The following is a 21,277-nucleotide window of genomic DNA, read 5'->3' on the forward strand; positions in this document are numbered from 1 at the left end:
GCAGTGAAAAACATGAATAGATCATTACCAAATAACATGAGCAATAATAACAATAATGATATATGCAGATGGTTGTTTGATGATATACAGTATATTGGTAAGCTTTTAGTGTCTTATGTATATTAATTCATCTATTTAATAGACTAAGAGAACAATTAATTCAAATAATGTACAGTATGCAACATACATTTTTAAGATGCACAGTGTTGAAAAATGTAATCTGTTACTGATTACAGTTACATAAAAAATAAAGTAATCAGTAATGTAATCCGTAATCAGAAACGTAAAGATGCATTCATTATATGTTATTTGTCTTGGATATTTATGAGACACAAAGACTCATGTAAATATTATATATTTAATTAAATAAATCACTGTGGTTTTATTTATATGTATGCATATGACACTGGGTTACAATAATTTCTTTGGCTCTTCTAGACAAAAAGGGAAAGTATTATCCACGTGGTTGCTCTATTCGCCAGCAGATGGCGGTGAGATCACATCTCTTGATCTTTCTGTCCTCCATCATCTTTGTCCATTACTCTCTAAATTGTTTGTTCATGGGAACGTGATGAAAGACTACTTTGTTTTTAACACCCCATATTCTACAAAATGTCTGTTTTTCATAATTATTTAGGATGGTTGATTAACAGTTTCTGAATCAGTTTTGTGTCTAAGGTCTCAATTGACAATATGTCATAAGTTGTACTTCCTTGTTGAGTAGATCTTCTCCCTGCTAACCCTGCAGTACAACCTCACCCAGCTAGGTTGATTAGCTTCTTAATGGGGATTTCCTATCTTAATGATCTCTTATATTAAGCTCCGGCAGTACAAACTGTGTTAAATAGGCAAGGCCTGTAAGGTTTGGGAATCCTTTGCAGGTTTAAAACTTAGCCTATGTAAGGTCCCCCACGAAAGATTCTCCACATTCCATTCTGGAGACAGGAATGTTCGCCCTCAGGAACGATTGTTATCATTTTCCTCACTGAACACAGACAGTTATCTACACAATTGCATACTCACTGCACAATTTAGTTCATTTCAGAGGCTTACATCCTGATTATGGCCCCTTATGTTAAATCTAATATTTTCTTAATCATGATGTATCAGTATGCTTAGACGATACTGACCAGAGTCTTACACTTATCAACTTTGAATGTTAATCACACACCAAATTCGTTGTGTTTATTTTTATTGAAAAATAGTCAAAAAAAAGGACACAATGTTGAATTATGGCAACATTCCAAGGTTGTGGTAAATGCCTACAACATAAAGTCACAGTTTGATTGGCAAATGGCATAGATCATTCAATTAAAACAAAGAGTACAGAGGAACAGTTTCAGTGCAGCTGGAAGGCAAAAACTGAAAGCCTGATAAATGTACGTTGCTGGTTGGAAAGTGGAAGATAGTATGTCTTGAAATTTGCTTGTGCAACAGTATTTCTCTTTAAACAAAGATAATGCAAGTAACCACACAGATCAAACTCAAAATAAGAGAGAAGCCAAACCCATACTGGTGAAAATAATGGTGGAATATGTCTGATTTTATGGAAGGCAGAAATCTGAGAGATCATAGCTAATTAATATAAGCATGCTGTCAGGTCATCTGCTATTCAGTGTTCAGGTACTCTATAAAGGCACTTATGGTGTTTGGCTATTTCCTGAAATGTGTTGAAATGCAGACTTTAACAATGTTATTCATTATGGCACATTGCAAAGGCCAAACAGCATTCATTCAAACGTATACACAGTGTTTAATGTGTCTGTGATACATTAGTAGGCCTAGCTATTCAGTCCACAGGTTACCTGTTAGAATGTGTTCTTGAGGTAACAGTGATACCATGATACATATACCATTTCCTGGCATGATTCAATCAGTAAACCGTAACTCACATCCATTAACTATTATAACTCATCACGCATCGTGTCTCCTTTGGGTCGCACCATTCTGCCGATGAAGAGGATGGAGTTGGTCTTGTTGTCCTTCACCAGGAAGATGAAGGGATGGTCAGCGTAGAATAACTTGGGGTTTCTCAGCTTCTCGCTTCCGAAGATGCTGGTGTCAGAAGGGTTCCCCTCAATGTCCCACTCCATGGCAGAGGCGTGGAACACATTGGAGAGGTACAGGTCCTTCTTGCCAGAGATGTTGGAAAAATCAGCCTTGGTTTTGTCCACAGCTTCAGTCAGACCAAGCTCACCAAGAGTTTTCTGGAGAGAAGAGTACAATAGAGAGTGAAACATGGAGAAATGGTTTATATGTAGGTCAAATATTTTCTTTCATAGTCAAGCTTGCGAGCTAACACATAGATTATGAGATAAGTAATTAATAACCTTTAAATCTATTGAAAACAATATAGTCACAATGTTGTCTTTACCTGGAGGTTGTGGCTAACTTCTACACTGACTTTGGGCAGAGAGATGGCCACGGCCCTCTCCTCCATCTTGCCCATCCAGGTTTCCAGCTGCTTGCGGGTCAGCAGCTTCTCCAGCCTATCTAGGGGCTCCAGGTGGTAGGGCATGATGAACACCAGGCTGGACTGCTTCTGGCCCAGAGGCATGTCCAGCACAAACAACCTGTTCTCTGTGTCATCATGGAACTTATAGAGACCTGTGGAAAACAGTCATGAGATAAGAATAGATTAGTCAACTGATCTTGATAATGTCTTATATTAAGGCTTATAGTATGGTATGTCTCTATTCAGAAGGTTAATGAAACCTACCAGTGCGATGCATCATGGGAACAGAGACTGTGAATGAACGGGTCACCAGGAAGCCACGGTTGTCTACCATCTTCTCATGGAACTTCTCATCCCAGTGAGCTGTAGACAGAGGATGTTTGTTTTCTAAAGATATTCACATCTCACAAGCTCACGGTTTAATACTCCCCAATATCAACAGTAATAGCAGTAGCAGAAGGTACTAACTACTAGGCAACAGAGTGTTTTTGAAGAACTCTACTTACGCTTGAAGAACATAGCGTTGGCGATCATGGCTCCATCAGCATTCTGCACATCCTTGGTGATCTCAGGCAGCTTGCCGTCTGTCGACTTGGCCGCCCATTCGTTGATGGAGTTCACTGCGCTCCTCTTGTCCCTGAGGTTGATCTTTGAATGGTCATAGTTGTAGTGCTTCTTGCTGCTCTTCACAAAGTCATCGGCAAATGTGACCGAGCTGGGGCCGTAGAGGCGGTTGCTGATCTTCCATGTGACATTACGGGTCTTGGAGTAGCTGACCTCATTCAGGAGCTCTGACAGGCCTGTGTGCAGGTGCTCATCCTTCAGGGCGTCAGCACTGAGGACAGACTTGACCTGGGAGGCGGTGGAAGCCTTGCCCCCGAGGACCACCATGCCCAGGGAGGAGGCCACCACCACAGGGGATATCAGGATGTTGTCAAGGCCCTTCTCCTTGGCCACCGTGTGGTAGAGTCTGAAGGCCAGGTTGGCGCTCTGGTCAGCCATGGTGGTGGCGTGGCTGCTCAGCTTCTTCCCGTCTTCTCCAGAGGCCACAATGGCCAGCAGGCACAGAGCTACGACGGTCACCCACATCCTGTCTTTCTTCTGTTTCTTGAGCAGCTATAGAAGCCTGAAAGCAGACAAAAATACAAGAATGTAGGAATTTTGTGTTGGTATTTGAGGCCACTGTTTTAAAAGGATCTATGTTTGTGTAGCAAATAAGTGTTGGTGTAGTTTTAGACGGAGGACACTTATTCAGCAGTTAAATTACAATAGTCACCACAAATTACAATGTTGAACCCAGAAGAGGGCAGAGTTGGCTGCACAAATGAATGGCTTCCAATTTCAGGCAGCCATGTTTCTAGCCACGTCAGCAGCTGAACACTTGAGCTATAGCAGCACCCTAGTGTGCTGGGCTCTGACTGAAGGTGTATTTTGTATACCTCTGTGTTCTTATACATATTAGAAAAAAAAGTATAAATTCACAATTTCTAAAAGAAAATGTGATATTCAGAAGTTCCCAGAGGTATCATTAATGCACATCGTTATGAATTTCCACATAGAACCTATGCAGGTACTTTTTGCCCGTGAACAGAAGCCCAGTCTTTTTAAAATAAAAAGGAGCAAATGTTCAGCCTCAGGATATGTCTAACAACTATTAATCCTTTGATTTGCAACTACTTGTGAATTGCTTCTCTGCCTTCAAAAACATGGCAGTAGAGCTGGTTTTCCCTTATTTAGCATTTTTCACTTTGTATATCTTTGCATCATCTTGGGATACCTTGAAATGTTTTCATACTGATGCCAAGGTTTTCGTTTTTCATTCTGAAAGAAAAGAGGTGCATGGGATAATCTCCATACAGCAGGTGATAAAGCATTAGTCAAACTCACATGGAGCTTTTTTTCCCCATAACATTTCTTTGAATATAAGGGTCATTGTTGAAAACATTTTGTATTTGATAGTTTCTTGAATAATGATTCATAGCTAGGTATGTCGTGCATACACACATGTAAAACCTCTCATTGGTCAGTGCATGACCCATAGGTATTGCAGTCTGCAGCGCAGGAAAAGTCTTTGTTCCATATATTTTTTTAAAAATAAAACATCGCAGCACCCACCACAAATGACTTTCGACAGCTATGAACGTCCCACCACTCCCAAAATCATATATGCAATGTAACTAACAATTCTGCTTGTTTGTATGTGCAATTACCCACAACCAAATAATATCCCCAATGAAGTAAATGCAATGATTTGTCACTTTCTTCATTTATTGAATAACTAACCCAATAATCAACATGCATCATCAAGCAACGATATCTCAAAATACAGTTCTGACTGCCATATCTAATACCCTTAGATAAATTACATTAACATCTATGCGGCATCCTATCAGCTACTCCAGTTCTCACCAAACAGTTGCGATAATAGCATATGTGCCGTTTGATTAAACGTAAAGATTGTGCAAGAGTGCCTGAATCAGAATTACATACCACATTCTACAAAAGTTGTTGAAAATAGTTTCGGAACCTAAATGCATGCACTACTTTTACTTTAAAACAAAACAACAGCTTTACCCAAAAAACATCGTTAAAACTGAGCATTCTCCCAGTCTCTCCCAGTCCTTACCTGGCACAGCTTGGCACAACCTCTTCCAGATATCACTCTTTGGGTTAGCTCCTCTGTCGATTGATGTTCTTATTATTTTTACTCGGGCCTATATATCCCACAGAAAAGAAACTTCTGGAAGTTGGGAATGGGGTATGCAAATGAAAACCTCTGGCTCTCTTTAGGAAGCCTAGACGTCAGACCTCCCCTGGATGCATTTGCTGGAGTCCTCTGCATGGTCCTAATGCTGCAGGCTGACTCAATCCCACACACAGTTTACATCATATACAACTTTCACACATTTTCTAACTTTCATTCACCAGCACAGTATATATAGGTAAAGTACAATAGTGTGTATTTTTCAACAGAGGATATGTGCATGTCAGTGATGATGACATCCCTTTGGCTTCCTCTTGTAGTTGTGAATGAGTACATTGGGCACAATGCTCATACTGTCTGCATGATTTGTATTTTCAATAATCCTGTTCAAAAGCAATGATTATGGAAGGGATTCCACACGGCTTTTATAACAGTAATTGTAACCATAGTTAGTAGAAGTTTGTCAAAGTAATTCGTTTCAGGCTCCTCATCACTCCCCCCTCCCCCATACTGCCACGTCTTTCCAGGCTGATTGCAGGCTTGTTCAGGATGGGGGTTGTGGAGCAGGAGCTATAGCAACAGTGCTGTAAACGAGCTAGAAATCAAGCTCTGACCTAAAAACGTCCTCACCAGTCTCAATACAAGCAACTGCAACCACTTTTTATATAATTTCAACAAAAAGTAACCTTTTATTGAATTACAATGTGAAATTCTACTGGTACCATGTGGTACATCTCTTAAATAGGTAGAGTGAAATGTAGTCCTGATGCCATCAGTTCGATGTCCAAATCACATCATTCCACTGTGGATGTAACATATTTCCCCCTCCTCTTTTTGCAGCCCTGTCTTTAGCACTCTCGCGACCATCCCGTGAGAGCCCTCTGTTGCCAGGAAATGGTGGGGTTATGATGAGCCAACCAGGGAATGTCTAGTACCACGGGAAACGCAGGACAGTCAATGAGGAAGAGATTTTCTCTTCGTGACTCCCCGGCGTCTCCATGGCCAGGGAGATAGTGGCCTCCCTGATTAGCCCGGACCCTAATGGTTGACTATCCAGAGCGTGACCGTGAAAGGTCCAACTACAAGAATAATGGGGATCCCTAAACTAAGGGCTAACGCTCTGTCAATAAAATTCCCAGCTGCGCCTGAATCGACGAGCGCCTTATGCTGGGAATGCGGGGAAAACTTAGGGAAACAAACAGGTACAAACAGGTGGTCAACAGAGGACTCTGGATGAGTGTGGTACAGACTCACCTGGGATGACGCCAGAGAGCCCTGCCTGCTGCCTCGTCTCCCAGAGGGACCGACACAGCACCGACCAGCATGTGTGCCCTCTGCGGTCACAGATGGTGCACGTGATGTCCCCTCCTCCAGCCAGAGCGGGGGTGCTAGAAGATGGAACCAACAGAGCCCCCTCTAGACGTCAGCGGGTGACCAGCAGGTTATTCAACCGGATGGACAAATCCACCAGTTGGTCAAAGGTGATGGTGGCATCCCTGCAGGCCAGCTCACGTCGGACATCCTCGCGCAGGCTGCATTGGTAGTGGTCGATGAGGGCCCTGTTGTTCCAGCCTGCTCCGGCGGCCAAGGTCCGGAATTCCAGGGTGAACTCCTGGGCGCTCCTCGTCCCCTGCCTCAAATGGAAGAGCCGTTCCCCCACCACTCTACCCTCGGGACGGATGGTGAAGATGGCCCGGAAGCGGAAGGGTGAACTCCTCAAAGTGGTCCAACGACACATCTCCTTCTCCACACAAGGCGTTTGCCGACTCCAGAGCTCTCCCCGAGAGGCATGAGACAAGGGTGGACACTCTCTCCCTTCCCGAGGGAGCTGGGTGAACGGTGGCCAGGTAGAGGTCCAGTTGTAAAAGGAACCCCTGGCACTGTACTGCTGTCCCATCATACTCCCTGGGAAGGGAGAGACGCATCCCACTGGGACTGGCTCCGGACGGAACTGGTAGAGGTAACCCCAGTTGCACAGGTCGAGGCACTGGAGAGACTTCCTGTCTCTCCCAGTTGTCCATGGTCTGGACAACGCGATCCATCATGGCACCAAGATGATGTAACATTGCAGAGTGTTCCTGGACGCGCTCCCTGACTCCTCTAACCGGGGTACCTGCTCCTGCTGACTCCATGGTGGTGTGAAATTCTGTTAAAGGTGTGTACTGGAGGCAAAGTCAGGTGCAGGAGAGCAGAGTGTAGTGAACAGGCACACTTTTTATTCCGGTCCAACGAAAGCATAAAAGTACATAAATGTGCCCAAACACGGAAAAATAGACAAAAGTATGAGGTGGCAAAAATACCCACATAACATAAATACAATTTCACACAAAGACATGGAGGGGAACAGAGTACTAAATACATGCAGTGTGATTAGGGAATGCAAACCAGGTGTGTATGGAACAAGATAAAACAAATGGAAATATGAAAAACAGAGCGGTGATGGCTAGAAAGCCGGTGACGTTAATCGCCACGTGTCGCCCGAACAAGGAGAGGAGCCGACTTTGGCGGAAGTCGTGACAGGCGGGTCATTTTTTACCCTTAAGACAACACAAGGTTTAAATTGCCCTCACATGCTAGCTGATGAGATACTTGCCTTTTGGTGATTGGGAGAGAATGTTCCTGAGGCTTCTACAAACACAACTCCGCTACCATACCCATGCAGCAGTCCCATGTTCCCACCCGCTCCCCCAGGCTCCGTTTTTTTCATTCTAATAGAGTCAAATACTCTGAAATTCCTCATCCCCTGCATGAGGCAGGGTAGGCCTAGTTCAATCAAGCCTGGTCCAATCCCCAATGGAACTAATATACATGCAAAGATGGCCCTATCCAGAGTAACAATAGATTTGTTTTTGAGTGAGGACTCTATAAAACTCACCAGGGCCTCATTAGTGCATATTCCATTTTAGTTCAGCAGACCAACATGGACTTAAAGGTGCTCCTGTGAAAGAATGTATATTCTATACTACTGAGCCATTTTCTTTATGCTAGTATTCTTATCTTTTATTATTCATTATTGTTGTTCTATTGTCGAGAAGAAACTTTCAAGAAAGCATTTTGTTGGCCAGTGTATACCATGTGTATCCTGTACATAGGACTAATACAACTTGAGACTCCTGTGAAACGATGTAGCGACTAGTAGACCTACGCCTGGTGGAGATAGGGACATATGTTGTACATTTCTGTTGCTCTTCTGTACCTCTGTACACAGCACTTCTATATGAAATAAAAAGCCTTAGGGGGTGCTACTACTTCTTACTTAACCCACAGGGTTGAAAGGCTAGGGTTGTGTTTCGGAGGACACACAGCTCTCGACCTTCGCCTCACCTAAGTCTGTACGGGAGTTGCAGCGATGGCACAAGACTGTAACTACCAATTGGATATCACGAAATTGGGGAGAAAAAGGGTTAAAAAAACTGTAACTTTGCTCTCATGCTGAATGTTAGATACACTATCAGCATTTTCTGTGTTTGAGTTTTTGTGTTTCTACATGATTGGACTTGTAAAACACTACCGCTATGCAGGATTCTGTACCTTCACTCAGCGAATATGACAGACACAAGGGATCTATTGAGTTAAAGGAAGCTTGGGTGGTGCTGCCAAGACAAACATATGATGTAAGACCTCAGTGATGTTTCCACGATGCGGAAGGATGTACATTTCTGAAGCATTACCTTTAGGTCTTGTAGATATGTAAAGAGCAGCGTAATTAAAGAATCAGCAAATGTATCACGATAATGCAATTCACAAATCGTGAATAGTCTACGATGAATAATACATCTATAAACGCTATAAACTCTTATAGGAGGTATTTTGATGCCATGTCAATATATTTTTATACTGTGGTTGATAGTATGTGTAACCATTGACCAACAACAATACATTGAAAAAACAACTATTGCATATTTCTGTCAAATTTAAGTAACGAAACTTCCATTGCTTAGAATCATTCATTTTGTTCCAACATCCAGCTCTTGTTCCAAACTTTTGAACTTTACATATTAAACTTGATTCGTATTAATTATGGTTTGATTAACTTTTGCTCCTCTTCAGGTGCTGGGTTGACAGAATAGGCTAATGACTGCCTGGGAGTGGGACAAAGACCGTATAACAGGGTAATCTAAGGGAAGGGCTCGTAATACTTGGCTATTGGATTAGCAGGCCCTCTGGTGGTCTAAAGAGATTCACATTTTCCCAACCGGCAACTAAGTTTCCTTTTCACTGTGCAAGTGCAGTGCTTGAGGGAGACTCAAGTTTATCTAGTTTTTAATTGAGTTCACATTTTGGCACTTTAAAATAATTGTAATAATCTTGTTGTGGCTTTAATATAACCCTGAGGTTAGTTCTGATTTGACTCCTATTCTCATTATCTGTCTTCTAAATATAGACTTCATATTTTATTATTATTTATTCATACTAATTAATCTGTTTATTTTCCTATTTAGATAAGCATACGGATTAAAGACGTGTCAAAGTTAACCTGTAAACATTCACAATGAGACTAATCCCATGCCATTCTACACATAGCCACTGGATGGTGGTCAAAACAAATAAACGCCTTGTCTGATCTGAAGTTGAAAGTTTTGAACTGAGATAGAGACAACACTTTGTAATAAGTCTTTGCAATTTTGATCCAATTGGAGGAGAATGTCAGTCAAGGAACCTTGGATCCTCTCCTCTAATGAATTTTGAGAAAGAGGGCAGGGGAGAATATGCAAGGAATTAAGGAAAGACAATTGAAAAAGAGCCCAGTTCTCCATCACCTGAGCGGCCGCAAGCTGTTACATCCTAATTTGACCTTGCTTCACACACCTTCACCTGTACAAAGACCCCAGTCTGTGATGGCCCAGTACCTCTATCACCCAGCCACCCTTCCTGCTGCTTGGCCTTTTGGAGGAGATGTACAGAATCATCAAACCAGCTGGAGCCTCTGACTAATGCCTGCCTAGGGAGAGCAGGTGGTCTGCTACTCTGCTGCTGCTCCCTCACACATCAAATGTCACAGGAAGTAGTCCAAACAACATGCTGCCTCCCCTCCTATGTGCATCCGCACGCTCCCAGCCTGGAAGTGGAGCCCTGTGTGAGTGTGTGTGTGTGTGCGCGTGGGTGTGTGTGTTTGAAATGTAGATGGATGATCCGCTGCCTGTCATGCATCATTTCATATGAAGAGATTAATTGGACTTAAATCATGAATTTTCCATTACTTCCATCCGTGGGTTGTTCACTCTATTGCTAATTGAGAATTACAAAGTATAAATGAACCAGATGGATGCATAAAGGATCTACACTACTACAGTACTAAAATTATGTTCAATCATTTTGGGTGCAAACCATAAAATTACACTTGTACATGTCCTGACAACAATCACTGTACAATTCTCATTCAAGGTTCTCCCTCTGTCAAATTCAATTGATGTCAGAATGATAGCAATGAAAGCATTTTCTGTTTCCTTTGTGATATATAGAAATATATATTTATTCATTTAGCTTATTAGCACCTGATATTACACTAAAAGAATGTGGGGTCCAACAAGGGTCCTTCTAAGATCCTAAAAGTTCCTCGAAGAACCGTAGGGTTCTTGGCTCTGAAAAATGCACCCGAAAGGTTCTTCCAAGAACCCCAAAGGGGGTGGGGTTCATCGAGGAACCTCCTTAGTTGGTGGGGGTTCTTGCAGGAACCTAACTGCCCAACTTAAACATTTGGATTTGAGATGACAGCAGGTGCAGGCAGAGAAAAATGTAAAGATCTCCTCAAGGTAAGTTTTCTCCCTTGTTTGATCTAAATTTATAATGTTTTATGATTATACCATCTATTTTTTCTTTCTTTGTAGACATGGTAGTGTTGGTTGACTTTTCAACAATTCAATGGATATCAATCAACAAAGAGGTAAGAATATGTTAAAGGCTGCAGCTGCATTGGGTGCAGATGACTGAACTTTTGTGTGTGTCTGAGTCTGCAGGTATACTGACCAGTAGGCCGACAAAGGTATTGGTATTGGTATGTTGTGCAGATCACATGTATCATCTACAGTTCGTTTTGGTTTCTCTAAACCCTTACAAGACTCAGTCACAGCAGCATCCCTTACCTCTTCAATGAAAATCCCAGAGACGTCTACATTATGGACAAGGGATGTGTATAAAAAACATGATCAAAAGTGAAAAGTTGTTTGTTTTTCATTCACATTTACCACAGAAACCAAGGTATGAAAACTGCCATGTGCACGTTAAAAAAAATCTGTATAATTGCTTTTTTTGGATTCACGCACTTTACCCTCCCACAATCTGAATAAATGCTCATGGCTGTAGTGACCGATTCAGATTTGTGACAGCAGTGGTGTTCCTGTTCCTCTAGTCTACTGGGTGGTGTTGACTGTCCACCAACAGTCTCAACTTGTTTTAACACTTTTTCTTTATTAGATTGCTATTGAGTCAGTGATGCTTTTGGCCGTGCCCCATCAGACCCACTATATATAGCATTTTACTGTGTGTATGATGTGGGTTATGGAGCTACATTTGATTACTTTTACATGATCATTACCTCATCCTTTGTTTTTCAGCCTTTTCAGGCTTCTTAGAATGGGAGACGTCGCGTGCCGGGAAGATGGGTGACGCTCTTTCGCTTTAAAATAAAATCTACAACTCCGCCCACTGGTAGTCAGTCGATTGATTTTCTTTCCCGGTGTTCATAGGCAAGGCTTGCATTAACCTCAGAAGAGTCTAACCTTGGAATATTTACTGAGAAAACGAAGTTAAACTGATACACACTTCAATGTAGCATAAATCCACGAGGTTGAATTTAGTAGAATAACTCTGGTTCGAATGGTTTTCCTTTATTGTGACAGGACACGTTTAATTTGGACAACATTTGGTGGCCACCCACCTCAACACGTTTGACGCAGACAGCAGCCCATTTGTCGCGTGGTTTGGGGACTGTTGGTCTGAGGACTTGGTCAAATATTCCTACAACTTCACATGGGAGAAAAAGCCAGAAATAATTGATAAAGGTAAGTTATGTCATATTCAAGCGATTATTTGAGCAGTTGAAGTAAGTGGGTGCCATGTCATGGTATCAAAGTAGTTTTTTTGTTGAAAATGAACAAAAAACGGTGGTTATTTACCTTTTGTGACAAAGTAACCTACCTATTTGTTCATTCACCTAGCAGAAGTTGCATTTGTATTTCTGTAAATGTAGTAACTTCAGAAGCTCACGTGCATGGCACGCTTAATCATGAAATATTAATTAATTCACACCTTGAATTAACCTAATAGGCTACAAAGGACACGCCCGTGTATGCGAGACCGCCTATGGCTGGAAAACCCTAACTGTATTGGGAGAAAATACGACTATATTTAACTAAGGATGTATTATTTATCTATTTATAGGCTACACACCACCTCAAGCAACCAGCCTATACAGGCATTTTCATCTGTCCAATTTACAGACAAATAAATCTGGCATCAATGGCAGTAAGTTTCACTATTCTTGAACATGCAGGTTTGTTTCACTTCCAGATCTATGGATGTATGAAGCAGCAGTAAAACATAGTCAAAAGGGGGCTGTTATTCTAATGCACATACCCTAATTCACATGCATCTCTTAATTGTGGTATGGCATCGGCGGCCCTCCCATTTGGGCGTTGGGGCGACGCTCCACTTGTAATTTCAACCCCCCCCCACCCCACTTATATAAAAAATATATATATTATACCATCAATGGATTTTGTTTTAAATGTTTACATGGTCCCTGGTTTGATTCCAGGCTATATCCCATCCAGCTGTGAGCATGAGTCCCATACGGCGGTGCATAATTGGCCCAGCGTTGGCCGGGGTAGGCTGTCATTATAGATAAGAATTGTTCTTAACTGACTTGCCTAGTTAAATAAAGGTTAAATAAAAATTAGGCTGTCTTGTCACGCTCGCTCTAGTCTCCCTCCCAATATTTATCTCGCACCATACGGCTTACTTCCGCACGACTAGGTCTTCTCTATCAGGTACAGATGGCGCTAAAGTAAAAATGAACTTGTAAATAAATAATCATAAGTCATGGAAGCCTGCGAACTGATAAACCAGACCTCTACATCCAACTAACTAGAATACTACCTAGAACCTTCTCATGGCAGATCTGGTAGGACAAAAAAACAAGACTGTGGTTTATTGTTCCCCCCATGTTGTTCATCAGGTTCAAATGTAGCTATGTGACAGGGCGACATGTTGTGTGGACTACAACTGTATTAAACAGGGTGTATCACAAAGCATGATACAAATGAATTAGGCAGCTACAGTAATTTTGAGAAGCAGAAACATTTGTTTGGCTTATTTTATTACTTTTTTATTTTTAATAATTAACCAGTCGATCTACCATTGATAAGCGGCTAGCTAGTTGGTAGCTTGCTAGCTCCCATGCCAATTTCATGTCTTTCAAAACTAATATCTGACTAACTCTGACATTTTGAAGTTATTTCAAAATGAAAGTTAACTGGCTCGTGCATCATTCTTTGCGATATTGTTAGTTAGTTAAATGTGTGTTCACGTATTGCATTTGCATGGTTGTTGCGTTCTACCTAGTGCACTCGTTTGCTGGCTGCTCGTTCTAAATAAGTATAATCTAATCTGTTCAAAACAGTGGCAGAATGTGCTGCAGTGAGCGTTTGGTTTTTGACAAGCAAAAGTGAAATGGGTGTATTTATGCTGTTGTTCAAATGCACAGATTTATTTGAGAAGATACATAAAGCAACTACGAGTAGTTCAAAAACTTGGCATCATTTCTGTCCTGCTGCTTTGTTGACAACTCCAACCACTTCGTGCCCTGAGTATTCAGCCAATCAGCGGCCTTCACTGATGTATGGCGAATTTCAAAATGCATAAAAACAAACTGCAGATATGTACACAGAGGAAATCATAAATAAGGTCGTGTGAACCTGCCACTACTAAGTGGAAAAAGCATACTTTTTTTAAGGTATGCTATTAAAAAAATATTTATTATTATTTCACCTTTATTTAACCAGGTAGGCCAGTTGAGAACAAGTTGCCATTTACAACTGCGACCTGGCCAAGATAAAAGCAAAGCAGTGCGACACAAACAACACAGTTATACATGGAATAAACAAACGTATAGTCAATAACACAATATAAAAAATCTATATACAGTGTGTGCAAATGAGTTAAGATTAGGGAGGTAAGGCAATAAATAGGCCGTACTGGCGAATTAATTACAATTTAGCAATTAAACACTGGAGTGAGAGATGTGCAGAAGATGAATGTGCAAGTTGAGAACCTGGGGTTCAATGGAACAAAAAGACAATATGGTGATGGGGTAGTTGGATGGGCTATTTACAGATGGGCTATTTACAGATGGGCTATTTACAGATGGGCTATTTAGAGATGGGCTATTTACAGATGGGATTTTTACAGATGGGCTATTTAAAGGTGCAATGATCTGTGAGCTGCTCTGACAGCTGATGCTTAAAGTTAGTGAGTCTCCAGCTTCAGTGATAAAAAAAAAAAAAAAATTGTGTAAAATTTTTTTTTTTGCCAGTTGTTCCAGTCATTGGCAGCAGAGAACTTGAAGGAAAGGCAGCCAAAGGAAGAATTTGCTTTGCGGGTGACCAGTGAAATATACCTGCTGGAGCGCGTGCTACGGGTGGGTGCTGCTATGGTGACCAGTGAGCTGAGAATAGGCGGGGCTTTACCTACCAACGACTTATAGATGACCTGGAGCCAGTGGGTTTGGGCCAGCCAACGAGAGCATACAGGTCGCAGTGGTGGGTAGTATATGGGGCTTTGGTTACAAAACGGATGGAACTGTGATAGACTGCATCCAATTTGCCGAGTAGAGTGTTGGAGAATATTTTGTAAATGACATCGCCGAAGTCAAGGATCGGTAGAATAGTCCGTTTTATGAGGGTATGTTTGGCAGCATGAGTGAAGGATGCTTTGTTGCGAAATAGGCCGATTCTAGATTGAATTTTGGATTGGAGATGCTTAATGTGAGTCTGGAAGGAGAGTTTACAGTCTAACCAGACACCTAGAATATGTGGACAACTACAAATACCTAAATTCAGAACCGTCCAGAGTAGTGATGCTGGATAAGCGGGCAGGTGCGGGCAGCGATCGGTTGATGAGCATGCATTTAGTTTTACTTGCATTTAAGAGCAGTTGGAGGCCACAGAAGGAGAGTTGTATGCCATTGAAGCTCATCTGGAGGTTAGGTAACCAAAGAAAGGCCAGAAGTATACAGAATGGTGTCTGCTATCTATGCTCTGTCAAAAATGCTATCAACTTTGACTGACGTGTGTTGTGAGGCAATGCATTTTACTTTGTCATCAAAAACCTGAGTGGTGAGTGTCAATCTCTCTACACTCTGATGTAGACAGACTAGATGCCTTGTATTATTGGTGAGTGTGAACTTAAAAACATCAGTCATCATAGATATTGGTGTCTAAATGCTGAAATTTGACATTTTTTATGGATAACTCCTCTGCATTATTGCAGCAGTCTGGCTAGGACAGGCACAGGAAAATTGACTAGAACATTCCATGGAATGCACTTGTGTCCTCAACAGTTATTCTTATTATGTGTTTCATGTGTATACACCAAACACTGATTGGGGTGCCCACAGCCTACTCCTTGACTAGAGGTTGAGTCAGTTTCACAGTAATTGATTCTGAGGAAGAGAGTATCAGTCTCACTGTTAACCTATCTATAAATGGCTCATAATACAAATGTTAAGATGACATGAAATGTTACGTGATGGACTCTAATATCTGGAACCTTTTCTTAGACTATTTATGTTTATGTATTTCGAGCATAAGCTGTGTCCATTTGCACTGGTGCGGTTCTCAACATTTCTTTGTCTAAGAATATCATGCAGCCCATCTTGCTTGCTTAATTGCTCTTGGGGGCATAAACTGCCAGAGGAATGTTTATTCCATAAATGGTGCCATCGTTTTTTAAAATAGCCAGTATGTGTTCCTTGAGAAAGGCAACAGTCAATATCAGCTGTTGGTCTTACATCTATAATAAGAGCTTCTATCACTAAGGCTGCATGTAAACTGCATGTTTAGCAGTCGAGATGAGATGGCAGTGTGGTATTATCCTAATTAACATGTGGGAGCGGAAGATGGTGAGTGAGCCTATTATTACAGCCTGTCCCGTGGGAGTTAAGCCCTCCACCAGCTACCCTCTCTCTGACACCCTACCTCCAGTAAAGACACACCCTCTTTCTGACCCCCCCATGTATCCTGGTGTGATGAGTAGGACAGGGTCACTGCATGCCTAACCACACCACTTTAGCACTACCACTGGAGGACAATAATGTGATATGGGGGCGTCAGTACCACTGCTACACTGGGGATTTGAATTGCATATACAGTTGAAGTTGGAAATGTATATACACTTAGGTTGGAGTCATTAACTTGTTTTTTAACCACTCCACAAATTTCTTGTTAACAAACTATAGTTTTGGCAAATTGGTTAGGACATCTACTTTGTGCATGACAAGTAATTTTTCCAACAATTGTTTACAGACAGATTATTTCACTTATAATTCACGATCACAATTCCAGTGGGTCAGAAGTTTACATACACTAAGTTGACTGTGCATTTAAACACCTTGGAAAATTCCAGAAAATGATGTCATGGCTTTAGAAGCTTCTGATAGGCTAATTGACATAATTTGAGTCAATTGGAGGTCTACCTGTTGATGTATTTCAAGGCCTACCTTCAAACTCAGTGCCTCTTTGCTTGACATCATGGGAAAATGAAATCAGCCAAAACTTCAGACAAAAATTGTAGACCTCCACACGTCTGGTTCATCCTTGGGAGCAATTTCCAAATGCCTGAAGGTACCACGTTCATCTGTACAAACAATAGTACGCATGTATAAACACCATGGGACAACGCAGCCGTCATACAGCTCAGGAAAGAGATGTTCTGTCTCCTAGAGATGAACATACTTTGGTGCGAGAACTGCGTATCAATCCCAGAACAACTGGACAATGACCCCAAGCATTCTTCCAAAGTTGTGGCAAAATGTCTTAACCTCTAGTGACACCCCATCCCGTGAACGGGACCATTACCATAATCTGACACTAATTAGCATAGCGCAACAGACATAAATCTTCCTACAAAATCTTCCTATTCATGAAAATCACAAGTGAAATATATTGGAACACAGCTTAGCCTTTTGTTAATCACCCTGTCATCTCAGATTTTCAAAATATGCTTTACAGCCAACGCTAGACAAGCATTTGTGTAAGTTTATCATAGCATAGCATTATGCCTTGCTAGCAGCAGGCAAACTTGTCACGGAAATCAGTAAAGCAATCAAATTAAATCGTTTACCTTAACTCTGGATGTTTTCACTCACGAGACTCCCAGGTAGACAGCCAAAGTTCATTTTTTCCCCCAAAAGATTCTTTTTGTAGGCGAAATAGCTCCGTTTGTTCTTCACGTTTGGCTGAGAAATCGCCCGGAAATTGCGGTCACTGCAACCGAAAAATATTCCAAATTAGCTTCATGATATCGACAGAAACATGGCAAACGTGGTTTAGAATCCATCCTCAAGGGGTTTTTCTAATATCTTTCGATAATATATCAGTCGGGACAATTTGTTTTTCACTCGGACCGATTGGAGTAATGGCGTCCTCTGTATTTTACGCGAGAATCTCTCTCGGAGCCACTATGTGACCACTTACGCAATGTGGCTGCCTATGGCTATTCTTCAACAGAAATGCGTAAAACTACGTCACAATGCTGTAGACACCTTGGGGAATACGTAGAAAGTGTAAGCTCGTTGATGGTACATTCACAGCTGAATAGGAAGTCATTGGAACGCAGTGCTTTCAAAACCTGGGGCACTTCCGGATTGGATTTTTCTCAGGCTTTCGCCTGTTACACCAGCTCTGTCATGAGGAATGGGCCAAAATTCACCCAACATATTGTGGGAAGCTTGTGGAAGGCTACCTGAAATGTTTGACCCAAGTTAAACAATTTAAAAGCAATGCTACCAAATACTAATTGAGTGTATGTAAACTTCTGACCCACTGGGAATGTGATGAAAAAATAAAAATAATTCTCTCTCCTATTATTCTGACATTTCACGTTCTTAAAATAAACTGGTGATCTGACTGACCTAAGACAACACATTTTTACTGGGATTAAATGTCAGGAATTGTGAAAAACTGAGTTTAAATGTATGTAAACTTCCGACTTCAACTGTATTATGACAACATTTTGAGACATTTGTTCGTTTTGGACTCTGGTAAGTTTCTTAAATGTATTTATTTTTTGCTGTTCAGGCACTTTTTTCTCGAGGCAAGCTGAAGTCTATGCCCCTTCATCTGTGATCGGTCAACAGTAGGGATTCTTCAATAAAGTATTTGCTGGTGATGACTAGTTTTCATGCACATTTTTTTCATTGAGAAATACTGCACCAAGCATCTTATATGTAAAATTTCTCAACTAAGATCTCATTGGCAAGAACTGCAAAATTAATCAAACCAAATGTTATTTGTCACATGTTCCAAATACAGGTGTAGACCTTACTGAGAAATGCTTACTCATAAGCCCTTAACCTGTTGATCCTACCCCCTACTTTTTCGAACATTCTGTTAAAAATCGTGCAACATTTCAGCGCCCTGCTACTCATGCCAGGAATATAGTATATGCATATGATTAGCATGTGTGGATAGAAAACACTCGGACGTTTATAAAACTGGTTAAATCACGGCTGTGACTATAACAGAACGTGCGTTTCATCGAAAAGTGCAGGAAAATCTGATCACTGAAAACTGGAAAATATATCAATGTGCCACTTGAATGTAGTGTTGAATAGAAACCACATTACCTGGAGCCGAGGTTGCAATACCTACAGCTTCCACACGATGTCAACAGTCTTGTCATTTGCCTAGGATTTGTTTCTTGGTCAAATGGACAAGAGACAGCCCATTTCTTCCGGTCTCCGACCGGATATTTTGGTTGAGATTTATCCGGACATTATTTCAAGACGTACAGCTATAGAATATACATCGCCTTGTGATCAATTTGATCGATTACTAACGTTTACTAATACCTAAAGTTGCATTACAAAAGTATTTCGAAGTGTTTTGTGAAAGTTTATCGTCGACTTTTTAAATTAAATAAAATTACGTTACGCTATAAAACGCTATTTTTTTTCCTTGATCACAGTCATCATAGATCGATATCTAGGCTATATATGGACCGATTTAATCGAAAAAAAGAACCAATAGTGATGTTTATGGGACATCTAGGAGTGCCAACAAAGAAGATGGTCAAAGGTAATGAATGTTTTTTATATTTTATTTCTGCATTTTGTGTAGCGCCGACTGCTAATGATTTTGTTTACGTCCCCTGCGGGTCTTTAGGGGTGTTGCATGCTATCAGATAATAGCTTCTCATGCTTTCGCCGAAAAGCATTTTAAAAATCGGACTTGTTGGCTGGATTCACAACGAGTGTAGCTTTAATTCAGTACCCTGCATGTGTGTTTTAATGAACGTTTGAGTTTTAACGAGTGCTATTAGCATTTAGCATAGCGCATTTGCATTTCCAGATGGCTAGATGGGATGCATGCGTGTCCGATCGACTTAAGAGGTTAACCAACAATGCAGTTCAAGAAATAGAGTTAAGAAAATATTTACAAAATTAACTAAAGTAAAAAGTAACAGAATAATGAGGCTATATACAGGGGGTAGCGGTACCGAGTCAATGTGCACGGATATTGTCACGACTTCTGCCGAAGTCGATACCTCTCCTTGTTCAGGCGGTGGTCGATAGTAGACCATTAGGGTCAGGTTTGATTAGGGAGGTCACCTCTCCTTTGGGCATGGTGACGCAGGGGGGGTCATACGGAGAGAATGATTCTCTTCATTATTTACTCTCCTGCGTTTCCCATGGTGCTGCTGGTTAGTTTGTCATTACCCCACTGTTTCTTGGCCACAGAGGGCTCTCCCGGGGTGGTCGCGAGAGTGTTTAGGGGTTTCTGTTGGTGCTACTACGGTGGATAGTCCAGACCAGGTCTCCACTGTGCGCATTCCCCCTGAATATGCCGATTTTGGCTCTCGCCTTCTCCAAAAAGAAGGCGACTCAATTACCACCTCATCGACGGGGCGTTTGTGCGATAATCTCCTGGTAGGCGCTGCACTTCCCAGGAGTCATGTGTATCCCCTCTCAAAGGAGGAGACGGAGGCTATGGAAACATATGTCTCCGAATCCCTGTGTCAGGGATATATTCGGTACTCCCCTTCCCCCGCCTCCTTGAGTTTCTTTTCTGTGAAGGAGGGAGGTCTGTGCCCGTATATTGACTATCGGGGTCTGAATCAGATAACTGTGAGGTATAGTTACATGCTACCGCTCATAGCCACAGCGATTGAGTCAATGCACGGGGTGCGCTTCTTCACCAAACTAGATCTCAGGAGACCTTATAATCTGGTGCGTATCCGGGAGGGAGATGCGTGGAAGACGGCTTTCAGTACCACCTCTGGCCACTGTCATGTCGTATGGGTTGATGAATGCTCCATCAGTCTCCCAAGCCTTTGTAGATGAGATTTTCAGGGACCTGCACAGGCAGGGTGTGGTGGTGTATATTGATGACATTCTAATATACTCCGCTACACGCGCCGAGCATGTGTCCCTGGTGCACAAGGTGCTTGGTCGACTTGGAGCATGACCTGTACACCAAGGCTGACAAATGCCTGTTATTTCAACAGTCCATCTCCTTCATAGGGTATCGCATTTCCACATCAGGGGTGGAGATGGAGAGTGACCACATTGCAGCCGTGCGTAATTGGCCGACTCCCACCACGGTAAAGGAGGTGCAGCGGTTCTTAGGGTTTGCCAACTACTACCGGAGATTTATCTGAGGTTTTGTTCAGGTAGCAGCTCCCATTATCTCACTGATGAAGGGGGGCCCGGTGCGCTTGCAGTGGACAGCTGAGGCGGATAGTGCTTTTAGTCACCTGAGGGCTCTGTTTACCTCGGCTCTTGTGCTGGCTCAGCCGGATCCCTCTTTGGCGTTCATAGTGGAGGTGGATGCGTCCAATGCTGGGATAGGAGCTGTGCTCTCTCAGTGCTCGGGTACGCCACCGAAGCTCCGCCCCTGTGC

General features: G+C 42.0%; 2 protein-coding genes across 9 annotated transcripts in view; one reads left to right on the forward strand and one right to left on the reverse strand.

Moving 5' to 3' along the window:
• Positions 1 to 1,175: 1,175 nt before the first annotated feature.
• LOC124005456 (serpin H1-like) lies at positions 1,176 to 5,239 on the reverse strand. Of its 3 annotated transcripts, none has more exons than XM_046314738.1 (6): positions 5,082 to 5,239; positions 4,233 to 4,276; positions 2,962 to 3,581; positions 2,720 to 2,818; positions 2,375 to 2,607; positions 1,176 to 2,207 (listed from the first exon to the last, which is right to left on the reverse strand). In XM_046314738.1, the coding sequence occupies exons 3-6, from the start codon at positions 3,542 to 3,544 to the stop codon at positions 1,905 to 1,907; spliced, it is 1,218 nt and encodes a 405-aa protein (XP_046170694.1). In that variant the 5' UTR covers positions 3,545 to 3,581; positions 4,233 to 4,276; positions 5,082 to 5,239; the 3' UTR covers positions 1,176 to 1,904. The 3 variants fall into 3 exon arrangements, with proteins under 3 accessions (XP_046170694.1, XP_046170696.1, XP_046170695.1); XM_046314740.1 differs by having other exon boundaries at positions 4,233 to 4,304; XM_046314739.1 differs by lacking the exon at positions 4,233 to 4,276.
• A 6,580-nt stretch (positions 5,240 to 11,819) lies between these two features.
• The window catches only part of LOC124004769 (glycerophosphodiester phosphodiesterase domain-containing protein 5-like), a 116,014-nt gene continuing 106,556 nt past the window's right edge, over positions 11,820 to 21,277 (forward strand). For 5 of the 6 annotated variants that reach the window (XR_006833528.1, XM_046313547.1, XM_046313542.1 and 2 more), the window contains exon 1: positions 11,820 to 12,160. The gene's annotated coding sequence lies outside the window, so the exon portion shown is untranslated. Of the gene's footprint in view, positions 12,161 to 13,166; positions 13,282 to 21,277 lie in introns of those variants that run through there. The other variant, XM_046313544.1, reaches the window with a different exon arrangement.

Source organism: Oncorhynchus gorbuscha, linkage group LG19 (assembly GCF_021184085.1).
Source record: "Oncorhynchus gorbuscha isolate QuinsamMale2020 ecotype Even-year linkage group LG19, OgorEven_v1.0, whole genome shotgun sequence".
NCBI classification, from domain to species: Eukaryota; Metazoa; Chordata; class Actinopteri; order Salmoniformes; family Salmonidae; genus Oncorhynchus; species Oncorhynchus gorbuscha.